The 18,699-nt window shown below is 31.9% G+C and overlaps 1 protein-coding gene across 1 annotated transcript in view; it reads right to left on the minus strand.

Moving 5' to 3' along the window:
• LOC134706020 (uncharacterized) overlaps nt 1-18,170 on the minus strand; it is a 30,864-nt gene extending 12,694 nt beyond the window's left edge. The window contains exons 1-11 of the mRNA XM_063564730.1: nt 17,717-18,170; nt 15,720-15,866; nt 15,211-15,390; nt 13,776-13,859; nt 13,109-13,279; nt 11,945-12,047; nt 10,737-10,903; nt 8,768-8,956; nt 7,846-7,905; nt 6,286-6,531; nt 4,407-4,483 (exon numbers count right to left, since the gene is read on the minus strand). Coding sequence (XP_063420800.1) covers nt 4,407-4,483; nt 6,286-6,531; nt 7,846-7,905; nt 8,768-8,956; nt 10,737-10,903; nt 11,945-12,047; nt 13,109-13,279; nt 13,776-13,859; nt 15,211-15,390; nt 15,720-15,866; nt 17,717-18,022 — 1,730 coding nt within the window. The 5' untranslated portion in view covers nt 18,023-18,170. The remainder of the gene's footprint in view (nt 1-4,406; nt 4,484-6,285; nt 6,532-7,845; nt 7,906-8,767; nt 8,957-10,736; nt 10,904-11,944; nt 12,048-13,108; nt 13,280-13,775; nt 13,860-15,210; nt 15,391-15,719; nt 15,867-17,716) is intronic.
• Nucleotides 18,171-18,699: the final 529 nt, after the last annotated feature.

Raw genomic sequence — 18,699 nt, forward strand, 5'->3', positions numbered from 1 at the left:
TCATGCTGCGCTCAGCGAAGCATTTTACTGTTGTTTCGATGGAGAGTTGTCTCATTGACACTCGTACCACAATTTCCTATATTTGTATTTAGATTTTTTGATGTGGGACCATAATAGTAAATGAGGGGGGGGGGGGCTAAATCCGCATCTGATAAGCATCGTAATTATGTCCATTTTTGAAAGCATTTGTCTCTTGTTTAAGGGGGGAATTTGTGGCTGGCCAATGTTAATTGGTATTGGGTGTAATAGTATTGGCAGATCTCATTTCTATTGATAATATTTGACCTAATTCTCTCAGTCATGGTCCATGGACTGCCATTTTTATTTCCACCAAAACACGATGGTTCATACGTCAATGAAGCAATGTAATTTTCGTAGTGAAGTTTGTTTCATAGAAATTTAAAAGCAATAAGTCGACTATATTTTGTGTAGGATTTCTACCAAACTAGGTCATGCAGAAGCTTGTTTATGATCATAAGATGGTATCTAGAAGTAAATTTTGTGAAAATAAAATTCCATTTTTTCCGTATTTTACTTATAAATGGACTTAGTTTTTCTGCGGGAAAACATTACATTCACTCTGTGGTTAAAAGATTTTGTCTCGCCTTTACGGAGTCAAAAAGCGAGACATAGGTATGCGGTTTCCGGCGTCGGCGTCAACAATGTATTAGTTTGTGAGTAGGTCTAGTTTATGATGAACCAAAAGTGGTAGGTCAATCATATTTGGTATGCAGTTGTATAATATAAAAAAGAAGATGTGGTATGATTGCCATGAGACAACTATCCACAAAAGACCAAAATGACACAAAGATTAACAAGTATTGGTCACCGTACGGCCTTCAACAATGAGCAAAGCCCATACCGCATAGTCCGCTTTAAATGGCCCCGATAAGACAAAGTAAAACAATTCAAACGAGAAAAAACTAATATCGCCACATCTCATTTCCATGGAGATTATTTGGCCCTGTCCCCTCAGTCATGGTCTATTGACTTAGAAACTTTTGCTTATTTTATATGTATTAGTTTGTGTTTAAGTCAGTTTAGGGAACCACAAGTGGTAGTTCAATGATATTTAGGTATGTAGTTGAATGTATAAGCATTGGCATATCTCATTTGCATGGAGATAATTAGGCTCCGTCCTCTTAATCGTGGTCTATAAACTTCGAAATTTTTGCTTATTTTACATGTATTCGTTTGTGATTATGTCAGTTTATGGGGAACCAGAAGTAGTAGGTCAATAATATTTGATATGCAGTTGTATAAGTATTGACATATCTCATTTCCATGGAAATAATTTGGCTCCGCCTTCTTAGTCATGGTTTATAATGACTTTGATTTTTTTTTCTTATTTGTCATGTATTCGTTTGTGATTAGGTCAGTTCAAGGGGAACCATTAGTGGTAGGCCAATGTTGATTGGAGATTGTTTAGCCATGTTTCATTGACTTGGAATATTTGAATAACTTGTGTAAGATGTTAAAGCATTGCTATTTTCATTTCAACATTTTCATATCAAAATATATAAAAGGCGAAACATATCTCTGTGATAACAGTTTATTAAAATTTAAATAACTTTCTTAAACTATCCTTGGTCATTGTTGGTTTGTGCCAAACTTAGACAAAAGCTTGTTTATGATCATTAGAGAGTATCCAGAGGTAAATTTTGTAAAACGATAAATACATTTTTTCCGTATTTTACTTCAAATGAACTTGGATTTTCTGCCAGGAAACAAAAAAATGTTAACTTTCTTGTACTTGTATTTAACAGTGTGCACCACATTTTTTATGTTATTTCGAATAGACAGAAAAAAAATATGACAGCCATTTCGTATAATTTAATTCTGAATTCTTAAACCGTAGAAAACCATGAAAAAACGTCACGGTCACATGACTAAATTATGTATATGGGCTGATAACAAAATAACGTCAGCCAATTAGAGGACGCGTTACATTCAAAAATAAATTATTTATAAATAGACCAGTTAACAGTACATCCAGTCTGCAGTTAAAGTTTTTAAAACATTTATTAGATTCATAAACTATCCTGGAAATTTACAAAACTTGTACAGAATTACAATCAATAGCGGTATATTTTTATTGATTCTTTTTCTCATTTTTGTTGAGCCTTCAATTTCCAGCAAAAGTAGGCGAGACACTGGGTTCCGCGGAACCCTTACAAATTTTTCTATAAACATGTTATCCATTTCGAGGTCTTTTCCTCTAGTTCATATTCGAGCCAGTCTTTAAATTAAAAATGTTTCTGTCCCGCAGAATGTCACGCTTTATGCTGGCAGGCGGACTCATCTCGCTGTTGTTGTATGTTATGATTGCATGGTGTACTTGTTCGTTGGAGTTTATTTGATGGTTGTACTCGAAAGCCTTCAGTAGCCTGTAATGTTTTACTTATACAAATTGTGACATGAATGGACAGTTGTCTCATTGGTACACGTGTCACATTTTTGTTTATATCAATGAGCACTTAATGTGGTGTACAAAGTTCGTTTCAAAATCGGGACTTTGTATACTAACTGGACTGATCACTTAAAACGATGCACAAATATTAAAATGATCAGACTGATCTCGGCCGAGCTGAGTATTGGTATAAAAAGTCCCAGTTTGAAAGACACCGTTGTTTGTCTCCTTGATTTATTTAAGTACTGTAATATGGGCCATTTGTTCGATGATATGACTTCTCTGTACGTCATTTTTTAATGTAGACCTTTGTGTTGGAGTTGACATGATGATGGACAAAAGAAGATAATATATGAGTGCTAGTTATACCACTCTATATCAAACTCACAATTTGTAAACCTAGTAAACCATTATAGGCCAAAGGAACGGCTGTTGATACAAACATTAGGCTGCCGCTATAATACAAGCATTAAAAAGCCCCAGAAAATAACTGGTGTAAAACCTTCCAAACAAGAAAACGAACTCTCTGGTACAGCGACATATTGCTAGTTCAGTGATTAAGCTCTCAGAAGTCTCCCGATTTATTTTTCATGATTAGTCAAATGTTTATAAATGAAAACACAGAATTTATAATGTGTAAACTGGAAGTACCTAAACAAAGAATATGGTATCAGTGGCGTATCCAAGGAGGTGGTTGGTGCTGGTTAAAAACGCGAACGCGTCGCCAGTAAACTTAATTTGAGACCATCAAATCCCCAATTGATGCCGTCGGAGCTTAAAATACAACACAGTTATCTCCAAATATCATACAAAATGTGATGCACACTGAATAACGATTATGTCGAATAGACAGAAAAAATATTACAGTCATTTCTAATAATTTATTTTAAATTCCATTTAAAACCGTAGAAAACAATGAAAAATCGTCGATGACGTCACGGTCACATGACTAAATTATGTCTATGGGCTAACAAAAAAAGTCTGCCAATTACGCGTTACATCCAATATTAAATTATATATAGATGGAGGTAAAGATATGAAGCAGACTAGTAATTAAGTGGTTGATGTTTACCCTATTTCATGTATTTGTTTCATTTGGAAAATCTACTTCTTTTTCTGATTGTATATAACAGTAAAATGATAGTATTTTATACCACAATATATCATATGAATAATAAATGAATCAATTGAATAACTAAAGAAGATTTGAAAATTATTTCTTAACTAATGAATGAACAATTACTTGTAATATACTTTACATTTGGTATTTTTAGTGAGTAATATTTAAAGAACATCGTGTCTTTAAGCCGTGACTTGAAAAGTATAAAACTAAATTGGTTCTTCTCTGATTCTTCTCTGGTGGTTTGCCAGCTTTCGTACACACGTTTCTATTTTGTTCTTGGACTGCTTAATGAGTTAACTTTCTTTGTCGACCTTTTGTTGACATTATTCAGATGCCACCGTAAATTTACAAAAATAAGATAGGCTTTTTGTTCCATAATTTAACAGTGTTTTATTACGATACAGTAAGCTGCTTTTTGTTCTCCCAGTCTTGTCTTTCAGTTGTAAAAAGTAAAATCACAAAAATACTGAACTTAGAGGAAATCAATTCGGAAAGTCCATAATCACATGGCAAAATAAAAAATTGTAAAGTTGTGAATGGATAGATTTCCTTCAACCTCAGATTTACTGTGTTGTTCATACCTCAGATGCAAAACAAGAGTAAGCAAAGTTAAGCAAGAAAGATTGACGTCAATCCAAAACATTTTCCATACTTTCACAAATGTTATCGTTAATAAATAGGAATAAGACATTTGAATTTTTAACTCTTTTTATTACAATTCAAGAAAAGAATCTTATGTTTAAAATCAATCCATAAAAGGATAATACTAGTATTAAAAATTTGCAAGAAATATATTAAATAATGCTCCTTTACTGCCCCCCCCCCCCCCCGCGCACTGTGTAGGAGGTGGTGTGTATTTAGTCCGACTTTTACTGGCTCCCCGGGCACTGTCTAGGAGGTGGTGTGTATTTAACTCGAGGTTCTGGATCACGGAAAACATTCTGTTGATACTGAAATAAAAATGTTCTGATCACGTTTATAATGATAAACTATAAAATAATAAAGATAATTCTAATAAGAAATGAACAAACACACATAAATTAATACACCATAAAATTGGAATAAAGTCATGGAATCAATTTCAAGTATACATAAATCTCGCCTCTATTCGTAAAAACTTAAAAAAGAAAAAAAGAAAAAGGAGACATTGTCAACGATGTTGATAAAAAAAATTGAAAGAAGTTGTTTTTTTTGTTTAAAAAATTCATAAAAAAGGAGGTGGAAATAAATGTTCTCTTTTCTTCGTAAATCAGTTCATTAGTTTTAATTAAATACAGTATAATACAAAAATATGCAATGTTGATACATAATAATGGGTCCGTGCATTCTATCTTTTTTTATTAGAATTAATTGTTATGTAAATAGAATTTGTCGTATGTTACAAATAAAATATGAAATATGAGATTTGAGTCGAAACGATGACACCTATTAAGGTCCGTTTTAAGGTTCAGGCTTAATTAGTATGAAAGTTTATACATGTACTCATTATATAATAAGTTATTAACAATTTCATAGGGAAAAAAATTATACTACGCTTTCCTTAAATGGAACTATGATAAAACGAGATATGTTGTATACGGCAGTAAGACAATAACTTAACATTAGGCTCAAATAGTACAAACAGACGTTTAAAATAAAAAAAAAATAACAACAAATCAGTTTTTGCATCAATACTGCACATAGTGTTCTGTAGATTGAGTGATTGGTTGAAATAGTTATCAAAGGTACCAGGATTATAATTTAGTACGCCAGACGCGCGTTTCGTCTACATAAGACTCATCAGTGACGCTCAAATCAAAATATTTATAAAGCCAAACAAGTATAAAGTTGAAGAGCATTGAGGATCCAAAATTCCAAAAAGTTGTGCCAAATACTGCTTAGGTAATCTATAATACCTGGGATAAGAAAATCCTTAGTTTTTCGAAAATTCAAAGTTTTGTAAACGGAAAATTAAAAAAATGACCACATTATTGATATTCATGTCAACACAGAAGTGTTGACTACTGGGCTGGTGATACCCTCGGGGACGAAACTTCCACCAGCAGTGGCATCGACCCAGTGGTGTAAATAGTTATCAAAGGTACCAGGATTATAATTTAGTACGCCAGACGCGTCGTTTAAGCAAATCTAGGAAATATATGGTCTATGGGTAATTCGTTTTTATTTTGATCCTGGTTCTTTTGAAAAAATCCTTTCGCACACGTAATTGGCCAAAATCAACTATCAATGACCCCACTTTTCGTTGTCCATATAGTTCCTTTCAATTCGAGTGTATTTTTTCTTAATTTTTTTCTTTCCCTTCCTCTTTCATTTTTTTTGGGTGGTGGAAATTCAATAAGAGATGTGAAATAAACTTTTGGATGTTGTATTTTAACTGATTTTGATATGGAAAGAGTGATTGGGCCAAGTGCAAAAAAGTGTAAACGCGATCGCTTCAATATTTCTGAAATTAGGAGATATTTTTGGACTAGTACTATACATTGCATACACAAAAGATTTACCAAAATGGCATGATGCATTTTTTTAATGAAACGAAAAGTTATAAAAAATTAACAGAGGAATTTATTGTGGTCAACATGCAGTTACTGAAAGCAACACCTACACTTAAATTTCTAGTTATCATATCAACTAAATTATACAGTTTATTTCAACAGTCTTATTTGCGTTTTATAAACATTTGCTGTTATTTGCAAGAGGTTTATTACTATGATATTATCGAATTAATTTTACATACAAAACAATATATACATACATGTGGGCTTTCTGGATGCGTGTGACTATTACATTTATGGTACACATTGGTCTTATTCATAACATCTTTGAATTTGTTCTTCACATCTTGGTTCTGCCAGTTCCAACTGTACATTGTATCAACATTGTGGTACGGGTTTGAACCGATTTGATCATACAAAGGCATACTTTGACAGTTGCTTATTTCAGTTTTTGGATAGTAATAGATAAAGGCTAAACACATCTCTTCTGCAGTTGACAATCCTCCCTAAAAAGAAAGTTATAAAATTTACAATCAAATTGACTATGACAAATAAAGACATACCAGATGCAACTGATAGTATAACAACAGACCACAGGAGAAACAAATAACACAGTTCCAGTTGAGTTGGATATAAATCAGAGGCTCTGGAGGGGTTTGTTTGATTAAAGTAATCACGTATTTTTTCATGGATGTAATTTATTTATTAAAGGTATTGGTCACATGACGTAGTAACGGTCATGTGATTGTTTACCATAAACAGGTGTTTGTGTTTAGGCTAAGCACATGGTTTAAATTGTGTTTATAAAAAGTATGATTGGATGGCATTTACCCGTTATGCAGCCCTTACGGATAAACGCCGCTTATGAGATTCGTGAAAATCATGAATAAGTTTTGCCTGACGGGTTCGCTTAAAGAGTTAATCGAAGTTTGCCTATAGTTAACGTAGCAACAGTTCGTTATTATGTTTATCCACACACCTACCCTTTTCTGTTGATGAATGTAAATGCTGGTATTACATTATATCAATATGTTTTTTTACTCTTTTGTAGATAGATTTTGATTGTATATTCTATATATGATTAGATTGAAAATGTGTTTCCCTTGATTTATAGTGAAGGACTTTAGTTTGAAGAATTCTATGGTAATTAACATTAAAGGCTGCTTCATCTGTAGGCACACTTATCCTATTTTTGTGTTGTTTTATTTATTGTATAATTTATTGTTTTCTCTTAATTTTGAGATAAGACGTGGCACGGTACTTGTCTATCCCATATTTATGAATTTGGTTTTGATGTTATATTTGTTATTCTCGTGGTGTATTGTCTGTTGCTTGGTCCGTTTCTGTGTGCTGTTGCGTTTCTGTGTTGTGTCGTTGTTCTCCTCTTATATTTAATGCGTTTCCCTCGGTTTTGGTTTGTTGCCCCGATTTTGTTTTTTGTCCATGGATTTATGAGTTTTGAACAGCGGTATACTACTGTTGCCTTTATTTATATTCGTTTGCGCTTTTTTTGTTTTGGATTTTCAAATATTTGGTATTGAGCATCAATCAAGAGACATTATTTGTCCAAATACACGTACGTCTGGTGTAATAAGATTATTATCGTTAATGTTATATTAGAAGTACACTGGTGGATATGAAGCCAGCGTTATACATTACCATAAATGCACAGAGCCACTTATATGCTTAGACCTCTTAAAAATAAATATTAACAGTCAATAATGGGGGAGTGGTGCATATGCTGCCAACAGCAATGACTCATGCAAGTGTATAATACATTCACCCCACTCTTAGTAACAGTTAGGATAAACGAATGTTACCAATGTTGGTTTAGTTCTTCCTGTTGAATCATAATGGCAGTCAATGGTTAAACTATCGCCCTGCAAAAAAATAAAACAAGATCTATCGGAAAAAGGTAAAACAATATCTGTTAAGATTACCTTGGTTGCCAGTGTGTCACAACTACACGTAAGCCAATCATTTGAAAATAGATATTGCTATTGCATGTTATCTTTTGGTCTCTTTTTTCTAAATATGTTCGTTTTCACAATACTATGATATTATTATAACGCCCTGTTGAATATGTGACAAAAGAAATCATACAGCATCAACTTAGTGTGATTCTTAACTAGTTTTAGTTAGCAATGATTTGGAGGATGGAGTACAGTTAATTCAATTATAAAAATAAACGGTACAAAAATATATACATTGTATGCATATTTTCATGGTATGGAAGCAATAACACATATCAAAAATAATCAATCTGTTACAATTTAAGAATATGGCAGTTGTTATCAAGTAGCTCGTTTATATGTGTGTTTAACTTAGGTTTTTTAGTTGCACTTCGGTGTTCCTGTTGTTCCTTTTTCCCCTCGGTTTTGGTTTGTAGCCCGGATTTGTTTTTTCGCAATAGATAAATGACTTTAAACACTGGTATACAACTGTTGCCTTTATTTACCGAATGCATATTTTTCTTTTACCTTTTTGTTATCATTGTTATACTCGTCTATTCAGTCACATATGTACCTTTCCTTAAATATTTACATGACGTATCACTTTTTTGTCCACACAAACATAAAAAAGAAAATTTTACAGTAACACACAATTCTATTTAATCTTCCTGTTAGATGGTCAGCTTTAATCAAAGTGTACCGTTAGACTAAACTATATTCCAATATCATAACATCGTTTAATTGGTCTATTCAACACAGCATGCCCGAGATACAAATATTTAGTACTTACATATTTAATTTCTCTCTCCTTCGGAAACACTCTATTATCTTGGTAGTCAAAGTCATAAGAAAGATCTTGTGCCAAGGGTTCTAATTCTACGTCACCACGAATATGATGAGCAACAATACTTGTTCCAAGTAAATGGGAATGAAGAAGTGTTGCAAAAACTTTCATACTGTTTTGTTGGGTCACCAAAGCCTAAAACATAAGTACGTGTATTTCCTCTTTCAAAAACATATTCAAATGATATAATTGAGAAATTTATAGTAAATGGATTATAATTATATGCTTTTCCATTTCCATTGTCAATTTTATAGTTATTTGCTTGCTTATGTAATCACAAAGTTCATATACATGTAATACTAAACGTAGTAATTTATTAAATCTAAGGAAATAGCTGATTAAATCACCAGGAAAGCACTTCGAAAAGACTAACAAGTACATAGATAAGTGCATACATATAGTTATATGATATCCATTCTATTGGAAAAGTAGTCCGATCGTTCGAGATGAACACATGTACAGGTACATCTTAATCGGAATATTCTATGTACTGTGTTGTATACGGGGCAATCCTTTCAATAACTGTTTGACTGCTTATTTGTAACCTATCTACCCTTAAAAGAGTACAATCAATAAGTCCAAATTTTATGTAACGCCTTATTTTCAAATCACAGGTTGTGCTAATATTTAATTCTTTTTGGGCTTGATAATAGAAGTCTTCACATTGAGCAAACATAAAAAATGAAATACAAGGTATTCTTAAAAGTGTTCCTATTTTTAACTAAGATAGAAAAAATGAAATCATCATAAATCTATTACTTTACGATTATTTAACGTCCAAATTAATTGGTGGAGATTATGGTTATTTCTCAAAAAATAAGAGGATTCCGATCCACAATTTGATGAAAAAAAAATATTGCGGTCAAGAAAAATGTTAAGAATCCAGATATTCCACATACCTTATACTTTTCAATTTTTTTTTTTTTAAACAAACAATTTGATTGAAAGCGTCGAAAAACTACAAAAAGAAAATGTTCACACTTTGCGCTAAAAAAAAACCAACAATTTTTGTCTAATGTCAAAACACCATCCCCCTTCTCTCTTGAAAGTAAGCGGTTTCTCTCTAATTGGTAAAATATCGTAGCAAACTATAATTTATCGCCATCAAAATACAAATTAAATTGAATAGAAAATAAATTAAAGATAAACAAAAACAGCATTAGAATCGTTGGAATGTGTAAATTCAAAAATGACATGATTCTACGAAACATTTAATTCTCTTTTAAGTTATATTTAAATCGATGTGAGGACGATTCTGAAAGAATAATTAAATGTTGGGGATTGAGGTCTGTGAAGCTGTAAATGTAAAAGCAGCGGTGAATTACTAATACAGGGTCAGAGATAAACAACAATGTCTTTTTAACGACTGAGTGCTAATATATACAGTCAGAGATAAGATAAAGAATTTCTATTTATAGTAATTAAGGCTTTATGTTTTATCAAGATATAAATAAAAACACAAAAGCCCCCTCCTCTTTTCACCCTCACGAAAAAATCGCGAACATACACAAAATCAGACTAAAAGTTGAAGTAGCCGGTGCAAAACGTCATTCCCTGTGTATAGAAGAACCAGTTATTGGTGACCTTCTGCTGTTGTTTTTTTTATTTGGTCGGGTTGTTGTCTCTTTGAGACATTCCCCATTTTCATTCTCAATTTTATTAAGGTTTCTGGGATTTTTATCAAATTGTATTTAAGCAGTTGAGGCAATCTATATTCGTTAGCGAATATAGAGGATCTATTTCACAGAGGCCTTTTGTGTTTTGGCGGGAACATATGATGATAACTTTACAAATTAGACGATATTTGAACATTTGTATTCATAAGCAAAATTAGCACAATTTAGTAACGAATAAATGAAGTACATTTTATTATTGCGTCATCTGTCTCATGAAGTACTTATAGAAATGGTTTTACCTCTTGTAAACACTTTTGACTACATGAATGTCGTGATAGAAAGTCTTTCTCATGTGGAGGAACAAACTGAAGTTTATTAACAATAGCACCTGCTTGCAAAATTCCAGCATCATGCTGACGTATTGTGTGCGTAGCTGTAATCCTTAAACCGGAACTATCAACAATACCTGCATTTGTAAGAAAAAGAAATTAAAGAGAAAATGAGGCAGGTCCATACATAACAATTCTTTCAACGTAGTTATAAGATTTTTATTTTACATTCTCATTTATGAGGCTAGTCACACATTTATGAGTCGAGACAAAATTCAATTTTTTAAATGATCAGTTGAAGCATGATTTTGAACTACAGTTCCGAGCACCTTAATAATAATCTAACTAAAATTCAAGTTCAGAAACATCAACTAATGGAAGAGAAAACAACACCAAAAAAGTATGAAGATTTGATGATGTAATAGCTAAAACATCTGAGCAGATGATGTCAAAGTTATCATTCAGCAGAAAAGGATTGTTAGGTCAATCATAATGTGACATTTAAATCATAGACATAATAATTAAGTTCTGAAAACAGTATTTTCTACATACTATTTTGTTTGTTATGGATTTATTACTATTCAAACTTTAAAACCTGGCATCAAAACGAAAGGATGACATGATAATTTTTAGAATTTAAGATGATATTTAGTTAACAACACAAGACCGATATAGTTCTAGAGGGACAATTTTGATACCCCGTTTATCCAAAGTTTCTATATCCAAATCAATCGCTTGTGAAGGTAAAGAAAGACAAAACTTGTTTACATATTATATAACTCAAAATGTAATGCAATACGATTTGAACGACATGCCTCCTTATTCAAATTTGAATTTGAATATTCAAATGCCTCGGATGAGAAGTATCGAATCAAACTCAATGCAGTGGTGCAATTTGTATGATCGTTATCGAGAGTGTTCAAGAAAATGACAAATTTTCATTTACAAATTGACTTTCAGATTCAAAACTACAAACAAATATATCATAAAGCCAGCACAAAGGTAGTAGTTACAAATAAAGACAACAGTAGTATACCTCTGTTTGGAACTCATAAATCGATTGAAAAAAACAAGTCCGGGTTACAAACAGAAACCGAGGGAAACGCATTAAATATAAGAGGTTGTAACAAAAGATTTATTACACAATACGCAAAAATATGTTTTTTTATGAATCTTACCCGACTTCATTGTTGGATTATTAAAGTGAGTTTCCATTACAAGGTACCGTGGGTCACCGGATGTCATGAAAGAGAATCCAGCGTTCGATGGAAAATCAAATGCCTACATTAATATATAAAAATTTGAATTAAAACAAAGAAAGTATTTAAGAAAATGAAAAAGTAAAATAGTTTTACTTCTGTGACTGAAGAGTCAGATATGAGTAAGCAAAATCATTGGTATAGAAAGCTTTCCACAAATTCGGTTAACAAAACTAGTGCGAAACACAAGAACATGAATACAAATATTATGTGAGATAGTCAAATCAAAATTTAAATTTACAACATTATTATCTCACTATTTGAGTGTTGTGATTAACTTACTTATTCGTTTTTTCTTTTTCGAAAATTGCATAATTCTTTATTAATTTATTATCGAATGATGTTGTTTCTCGCTAACAAACTTCGTAGAAACAACTTCACTACTCAAACTAAATAAGCACAGTGTTCAAATTACGTGGATCTTGTGCTAAAATTTTAATTTTAAATATGTAAATATATTTGCTTTAAACGAAATCCCACAAACATGTTCTTTAAGATTGGATAACGCTTTCCTAAGTTAATATGTTCAACACGCTTTTCTTCAGTAACGTTCACCATGAACGCTCATTTCAAAATTTGAAGGCTAAGTATGTTTAAGCATCTATATGCGTGAAGCGCCATATAACCATGGTTAAAAAAGCTCCATTATTTATTAACATTTTTCGAGCACGTTTAACGATGGAACTCGAAAAAAAATCGCGTACGGCTACTGATTGGATGATACAGATTTTAAATCACTTTTAATCTAAAGCATTGAAGTTTAAAAATTTCAGAAAAGCTAATTCACAATTTACGTACAGAAAATAAATTCCGTGTTTTTCATTAAGCCAAATAATTGACGATGTCATTCAACTGCATTTGTTATTGTTTGTAATGCAACACTGACATTTCTAGTAATAGGAAGATTCTCGGCTGTCAAATATTCGTCTTTGAGTGTTCTTGATGAAGATAAAATCAAGAAAAGTTCTCTAACGAATACAATTATTTAAAATAGTGTTTTCATGTTTTAAAGTGTATGCATTATTTTCAACATTAACGTTTAACAAGAAATAATCTATAAAATGTATCAGTAAGTTTACTCACTACACCACCAATAGCCCATGCAATCACCACATCACTGCACTGGAGATTTCGAGGTCGATGTTCATAGCATTCATATACCTTGTCAACGTCTGCATCTGTAGCGGTCGGACAGTTATATACCAAAATATGATGAACGTATGCTTCATTACCGGGAGATATTACGGGTTCATACTGAAATAATGAAATGAATCAACTATAGTCAAATTCAGTAGCAGGAACTAAGTATAATAAAACACATATACAAATTGTACGACTGATGCCAAAAGCATCATATGATAAACATATCCACTCAAAGCATAATATTGATTTTCAGGAAGAAGTGATTTTAAGTTTTAGAAACATCCAAATCTCATATTAATTTCATACATGGCTGTATGTGTAAGGATATTTTTTATTTTCGCTAAGACGAAAGTTTGTGATTGATAGGTGTTAAAATACAATTCACTGTGTAACGTGCTGACATAAAGATTAATATCAAATTTCTGGTAGCTATGGTATGAAGTTCCTGGTAAAAATGCCACAAGAATTTCATGAGACGGACGAACCGACTCGGATAAAGCAGAATGCTGCCTTATTTTGGAGCGGAATATAATAACACCATAAACTACGTTAATTAATAGTTATACTCATGTACGAATTTTGACAAGAAACAAGTAAAAGTACCTACCCTGATCATATGATACTTCTGGGGTTTGTGCGGAACTTTAAAAACTCTACATTGATAAGTCGTTTCCTTTGCTGGTACATGAAACTACAATATTCAAAAGAGATCATATCTTCATATATACAAAACTATAATATGTTGGCGGTGTTGATGTTATACCCGAGGGCTTGTGTGCCCACCCACTTTATTTGATTAAAACACAATGTTTTTTTCTTTAACAATCTACTCTATCTACTTTTCAGATATATTTTATTTAATTTATTATACTTAATGTTCTGTTATTACAGAGTCTATTAAATTTTAAATTAAAGTTATAAACTATGTCGTTTTCTACATAACAATCATCCGTATTTATCAGAGTGCACGCTTGAGTAAGCGCCTCATTGGATGGTTATAGGGTATTTGCCATGGGATAGGGTCAATTGTCCACTTTGTATTAACCAATCAAAATCTGGTATTTTAACATGAAGTATATCTATAAAATTAAATGATAACCACACTCTTAACCACTATTCCGTACTTTTTTCTGAAATGTGAATCAGAGGTTTCATACTTGCAAGTGTATGAAAAACACGTAAAGGTCAAATCTGCTTACCTTTCTCGAACAAATGAGATCACACCCGGTGTTTTTGAAGAAATCGTTTTTCTTATACATTAGTTTTCTATATTGTGTTGTGTGTACTAATTAAAAAAAAATTATTGTTTTTTTTTTGTTTTTTACCATTTCATTGTCAGATTGTTTCGACTTCTAAGTATGACTATTCCTTTGGTATTTCCTGTTTCTCTTTCAATTTTATATAAAGTTGAATTATTCTACTGTCTTTTCGTAAAGCTATATTTGTCTATGAATTTATAAAGCTTCCCAAACATTTTTGTTATCGTGTTTGTCGATGTTTGTTACGGTCGATCCATGATAACAATGTATCCCATAAAAATCCCTGGTGTGATACCAGTTGTCTCAGAAGGGTAAGCAGATCCTGCTCTACTTGTGAGACATGACTTGTACATTGCAAACAAAGTATAACTTTTAACTTTTTTTAATTTCCAATCACAACTGTTTCAACTCTAGTCTTAAAAATTACCCACACTGAGTATTTTTCGTAATATTACGTTAATGTCATATTCAAACGTCATTGGCGATAACATCAGGAAAATAAATGGACGTATTTAAAAAAAAACTCCATTAAACGCTGCGGCATGTACTGTATCATTAATTATGTTGAGGTATTTCAATATTATTCACTAAACTGAATCTGTCGATAGCAATTTTTATTCATAAAATGACATCCGCGCTGTATAAAAGTATCCAACGGGTGTTACACAAAATGATACGTGTCAGGTGATCAATGTGTTAATGCATATGACTGATATTTATCAAATTTAGACCTTTTTGTAATCGCATATTTAAAAAAAAAAAAAAACAGTAACTGTTCCTTACATTATGATGAAGCATATCAAACTGCTCTGCATCAGAGGGTGGAACGTATTCATTTGCTTTTACAGATGACAGTAACATCAAACTTTTGGCCCCTCGTCTTTCTGCACCATGCCAAGGTAGGGAATTAAACGAAGCAGGATCATCAGGATGGTATGAATAGATTACTTTGACAGTACTTTCCTGAAATATAATATAAATGATTTTCAATATCTAAGCATTGCTAACGGGTATGACAGTCACGATTTCTTAGATTGTTAGTGATAACACCGTTTTGGTGATAAGTCTTTCTTTTTTTGAAAGAACTATGCTCTTAAACGATTTTTCGAGTGTCATTCCCTTTTGATCCGTTTCTTGTAGACTATATATGCAATATGTAAATACGTATATCTTGCATAGCTTCAAGGGATGCAAATTGATTTGATGTGGTGTACAATGTACATGTGTAGGATATGTTGTTATGACAGCTGATAAAGACACTATTGATATGAATTATGTATTGTATATATTACCGTTATAAGATAGTCGTTATCATCACATGTATCCAACTTTCTAGTAAACTTAAGAACTGTTCCAAAATTATCCTCTTTGCCGAGTAACAAAAACCAGTCTTGACTAGTATCGACAATCGGTGCATAATGTCCTTCTGTGTGACAATCCTACAAATCAATTGAAGTTTATTAAATTTATATTAGACATTATTAACTATTAATATGTATATTAATTAGTGTTAAAACTGTTTTCAGCGTCTAACGCTCTTATTTTGGAACTTTGAAGACATATTATCCCTCACAGGGCAATAGTTTTCTGTTTTAAGTAGTTCTTGTCCAACCAAAAAAAAAAAAAAAAAAAACATATTTTTTTTTCCCAAATAAGCCTAATCGATGTCTTATGATTTAGTTTAAAATGTTTTCAGTCGGTCGTCACTGATGAGTCTATTGTAGACGAAAGTCTCGTCTTGTGAATAAAATTTAAATCCAGGTACACATTATATAGTATATTAATCTATTGCAATAAAAAAATCATAATATCTAATAAAATTTGTAGATTTAGCTAACAGAGTCCTCATTTGTGTATAAAGTAACATCCGTTTATAGTGGAAAATTGTTTTAACGTTGTATAAGCTCCAATTAAAAATTTTCGCCGGGCCCTCTCTGTGATTACCATTTGTTAACGCTGGTTCATTTCCCAATCTTCTTTAATCATTAATATTCATTTCTCAATCAACCTATCATCAAGAGAAGATAATTAATTCGATATTTGTTCATAGTCTTTTTCAAAAATGATGAACGGTTCTTTATATTGGTATGTAATCATTTTAAACGTTTAAAATTTATGAAATTATATTCGTACATCAATGTTTTTGATATTCCAATAACAAACACTGAAATATATTGAATTGATGCATTTTGTAATTATTAAAAATTATATCAGAAACGTAAACTTAAATATAAAATAATGAACCTGTTTAGGGGTAGAGAATATTCGCATAACTTTTTCGAATCGGCACATAATACAACGGAATGTCACTCTTGCATACAAATGGCACATCAATATAATTAATTGACTGTGCAATCGTCCGCCACCTTCAATGATGATTCTAAATTATAAATTTAACCAAAAGTTGTTAATCTATAGGTAGTGAAGACTAATGAAAGCTAACCCACTGTAAAAATATTTCTTTGCAATTATTTTAAACTTCCTCAGAAAAATGCTCGAGCCACTTGATTTTCATAGCTGAAAATTAACGTTTTACACAATAATTGAATAAATAAGCTAAAGATAAATCGCTTCTCAAAGTGTAAGACGCAATAAAAATCGTATACTTGCACCATCCTACTGAAATACGGATTTAATTAAGTCATGAATATTTCGACATTTCTTCGTATATTTATATCAAAACCGGTTTTAACCAAATCACAAGTACGTGTTAAGATCCGACTAAATACCTATTTCCCGATATGGTCAGGTGAAGTTGTTACATTATACACATTATAACGGCAACTAGTTTATATGTGTTTTTCCTAAATATAGTTACACAGCTATATTTTGTGCAATCTCAATTTCTTCATGAAACACTTTTTTCACAACCAGGGGTTCCTTAAAAGATGGACAATAGTTCGAAATTAGTTTAACAATTTACATAGCTATCAATGTATTAATTTAAGTTGCAATATAAAAACAATATCTTTTCAATGTCAGGAAAATATATGTTTTCTTGTATTCGGCGCAAAACTGGGGAAGGACTTGGTAGAATCTCGCACTTCCCCAGTTTCTTAGCGTGGTACAAAAAAGTGTATATTTTTTCTGACATAGACCTAATATTGTATATTAATTTTTTTAAATGGAGTTCCATGAAGTTTTGTTGTCAAATTGGTAATCAGAATAATACAAATTTTCTTAATAATAGTATTTCAAAACAGTATCGTATGACAAGCCATGAGTAATCCCCTTAATTTCTCTATCCGTCTTTTGAATTGATTAATTTTATAATTTTACAAACGCAAACCTTAAAGTGTGCTGTGCCATTGCTGTCAATCCATCCGATGACAACATCTGAGGGAAACATTTTACCATTAGACGAAAGTCCAAAACCAACATATCCTTTAGTCTTAACGTGTGTCTCGAATATAATGTTTGTTTCATTCGTTTTCCAAAACAACCAGTAGTTTCCTTCTACATCTAACTTCCATACGTTACCAAAATTCTCGGTAGGAGTTGGTTCTGTTGTTGCCGGAACATTATCCTCTGGACTAGGTTTTCCGAAACATTTTGCAACTAACAGAAACAATAGATAGGACACCTTGCATATCATCTCGTTACAGAAGAGGTAAATTTCAAAAGATATCTGATGTTTATAAGGGGTTATGGTGACTAACTGACACACACATTCATCACACGGTTATTCTGATTGTTTAAGGTTACGTTCTAGGTTTATCGACAAGGAATTTTGAGACCGATTGTCTACTTCGTTACAAATGGAATGTTTTAGTATAAATGTAATCTTTAGAGATAACTTAACAGTTCAAAATGTAGAATAAAAACTTAAGCACTTGAACAATTATCAATATAAACAAGAAACTGTTTGTATATGTAAAGCAGTCATACCAAGTAAACTTTTAGAGTACATCTGCATCATGATTTTGTTTTTGTTTTAAATCGTTCTAAATTAATGTAAAAAAAAGTATGTTATATAAAAGGACCTCACTCCTCAATCGTATGGCCTTATGGCAAAACTGTTCTCATTGGTGCATATCACGCCCTATGTGAATCTTCCTCCATGTATTTTCCCTCCGTGTATTTTAATTTTGATTTTGCTGTAATGATTGAGGTTGCGGATATTCTGGTAAGTCAAAACTTCCTGTTTTTGCAATAAAGACCGAAAGGATTTCTAACTTCCGTTTATATTCTTGTTCTAATCTTCCTAGCAGGTTGCATGTGTTTATATTACGAATTCCTATTTCCTTTGTTATTTGGTTGTACCTTGTTCTC

The sequence above is a fragment of the Mytilus trossulus genome, chromosome 2 (assembly GCF_036588685.1).
Source record: "Mytilus trossulus isolate FHL-02 chromosome 2, PNRI_Mtr1.1.1.hap1, whole genome shotgun sequence".
Taxonomy (NCBI): domain Eukaryota; kingdom Metazoa; phylum Mollusca; class Bivalvia; order Mytilida; family Mytilidae; genus Mytilus; species Mytilus trossulus.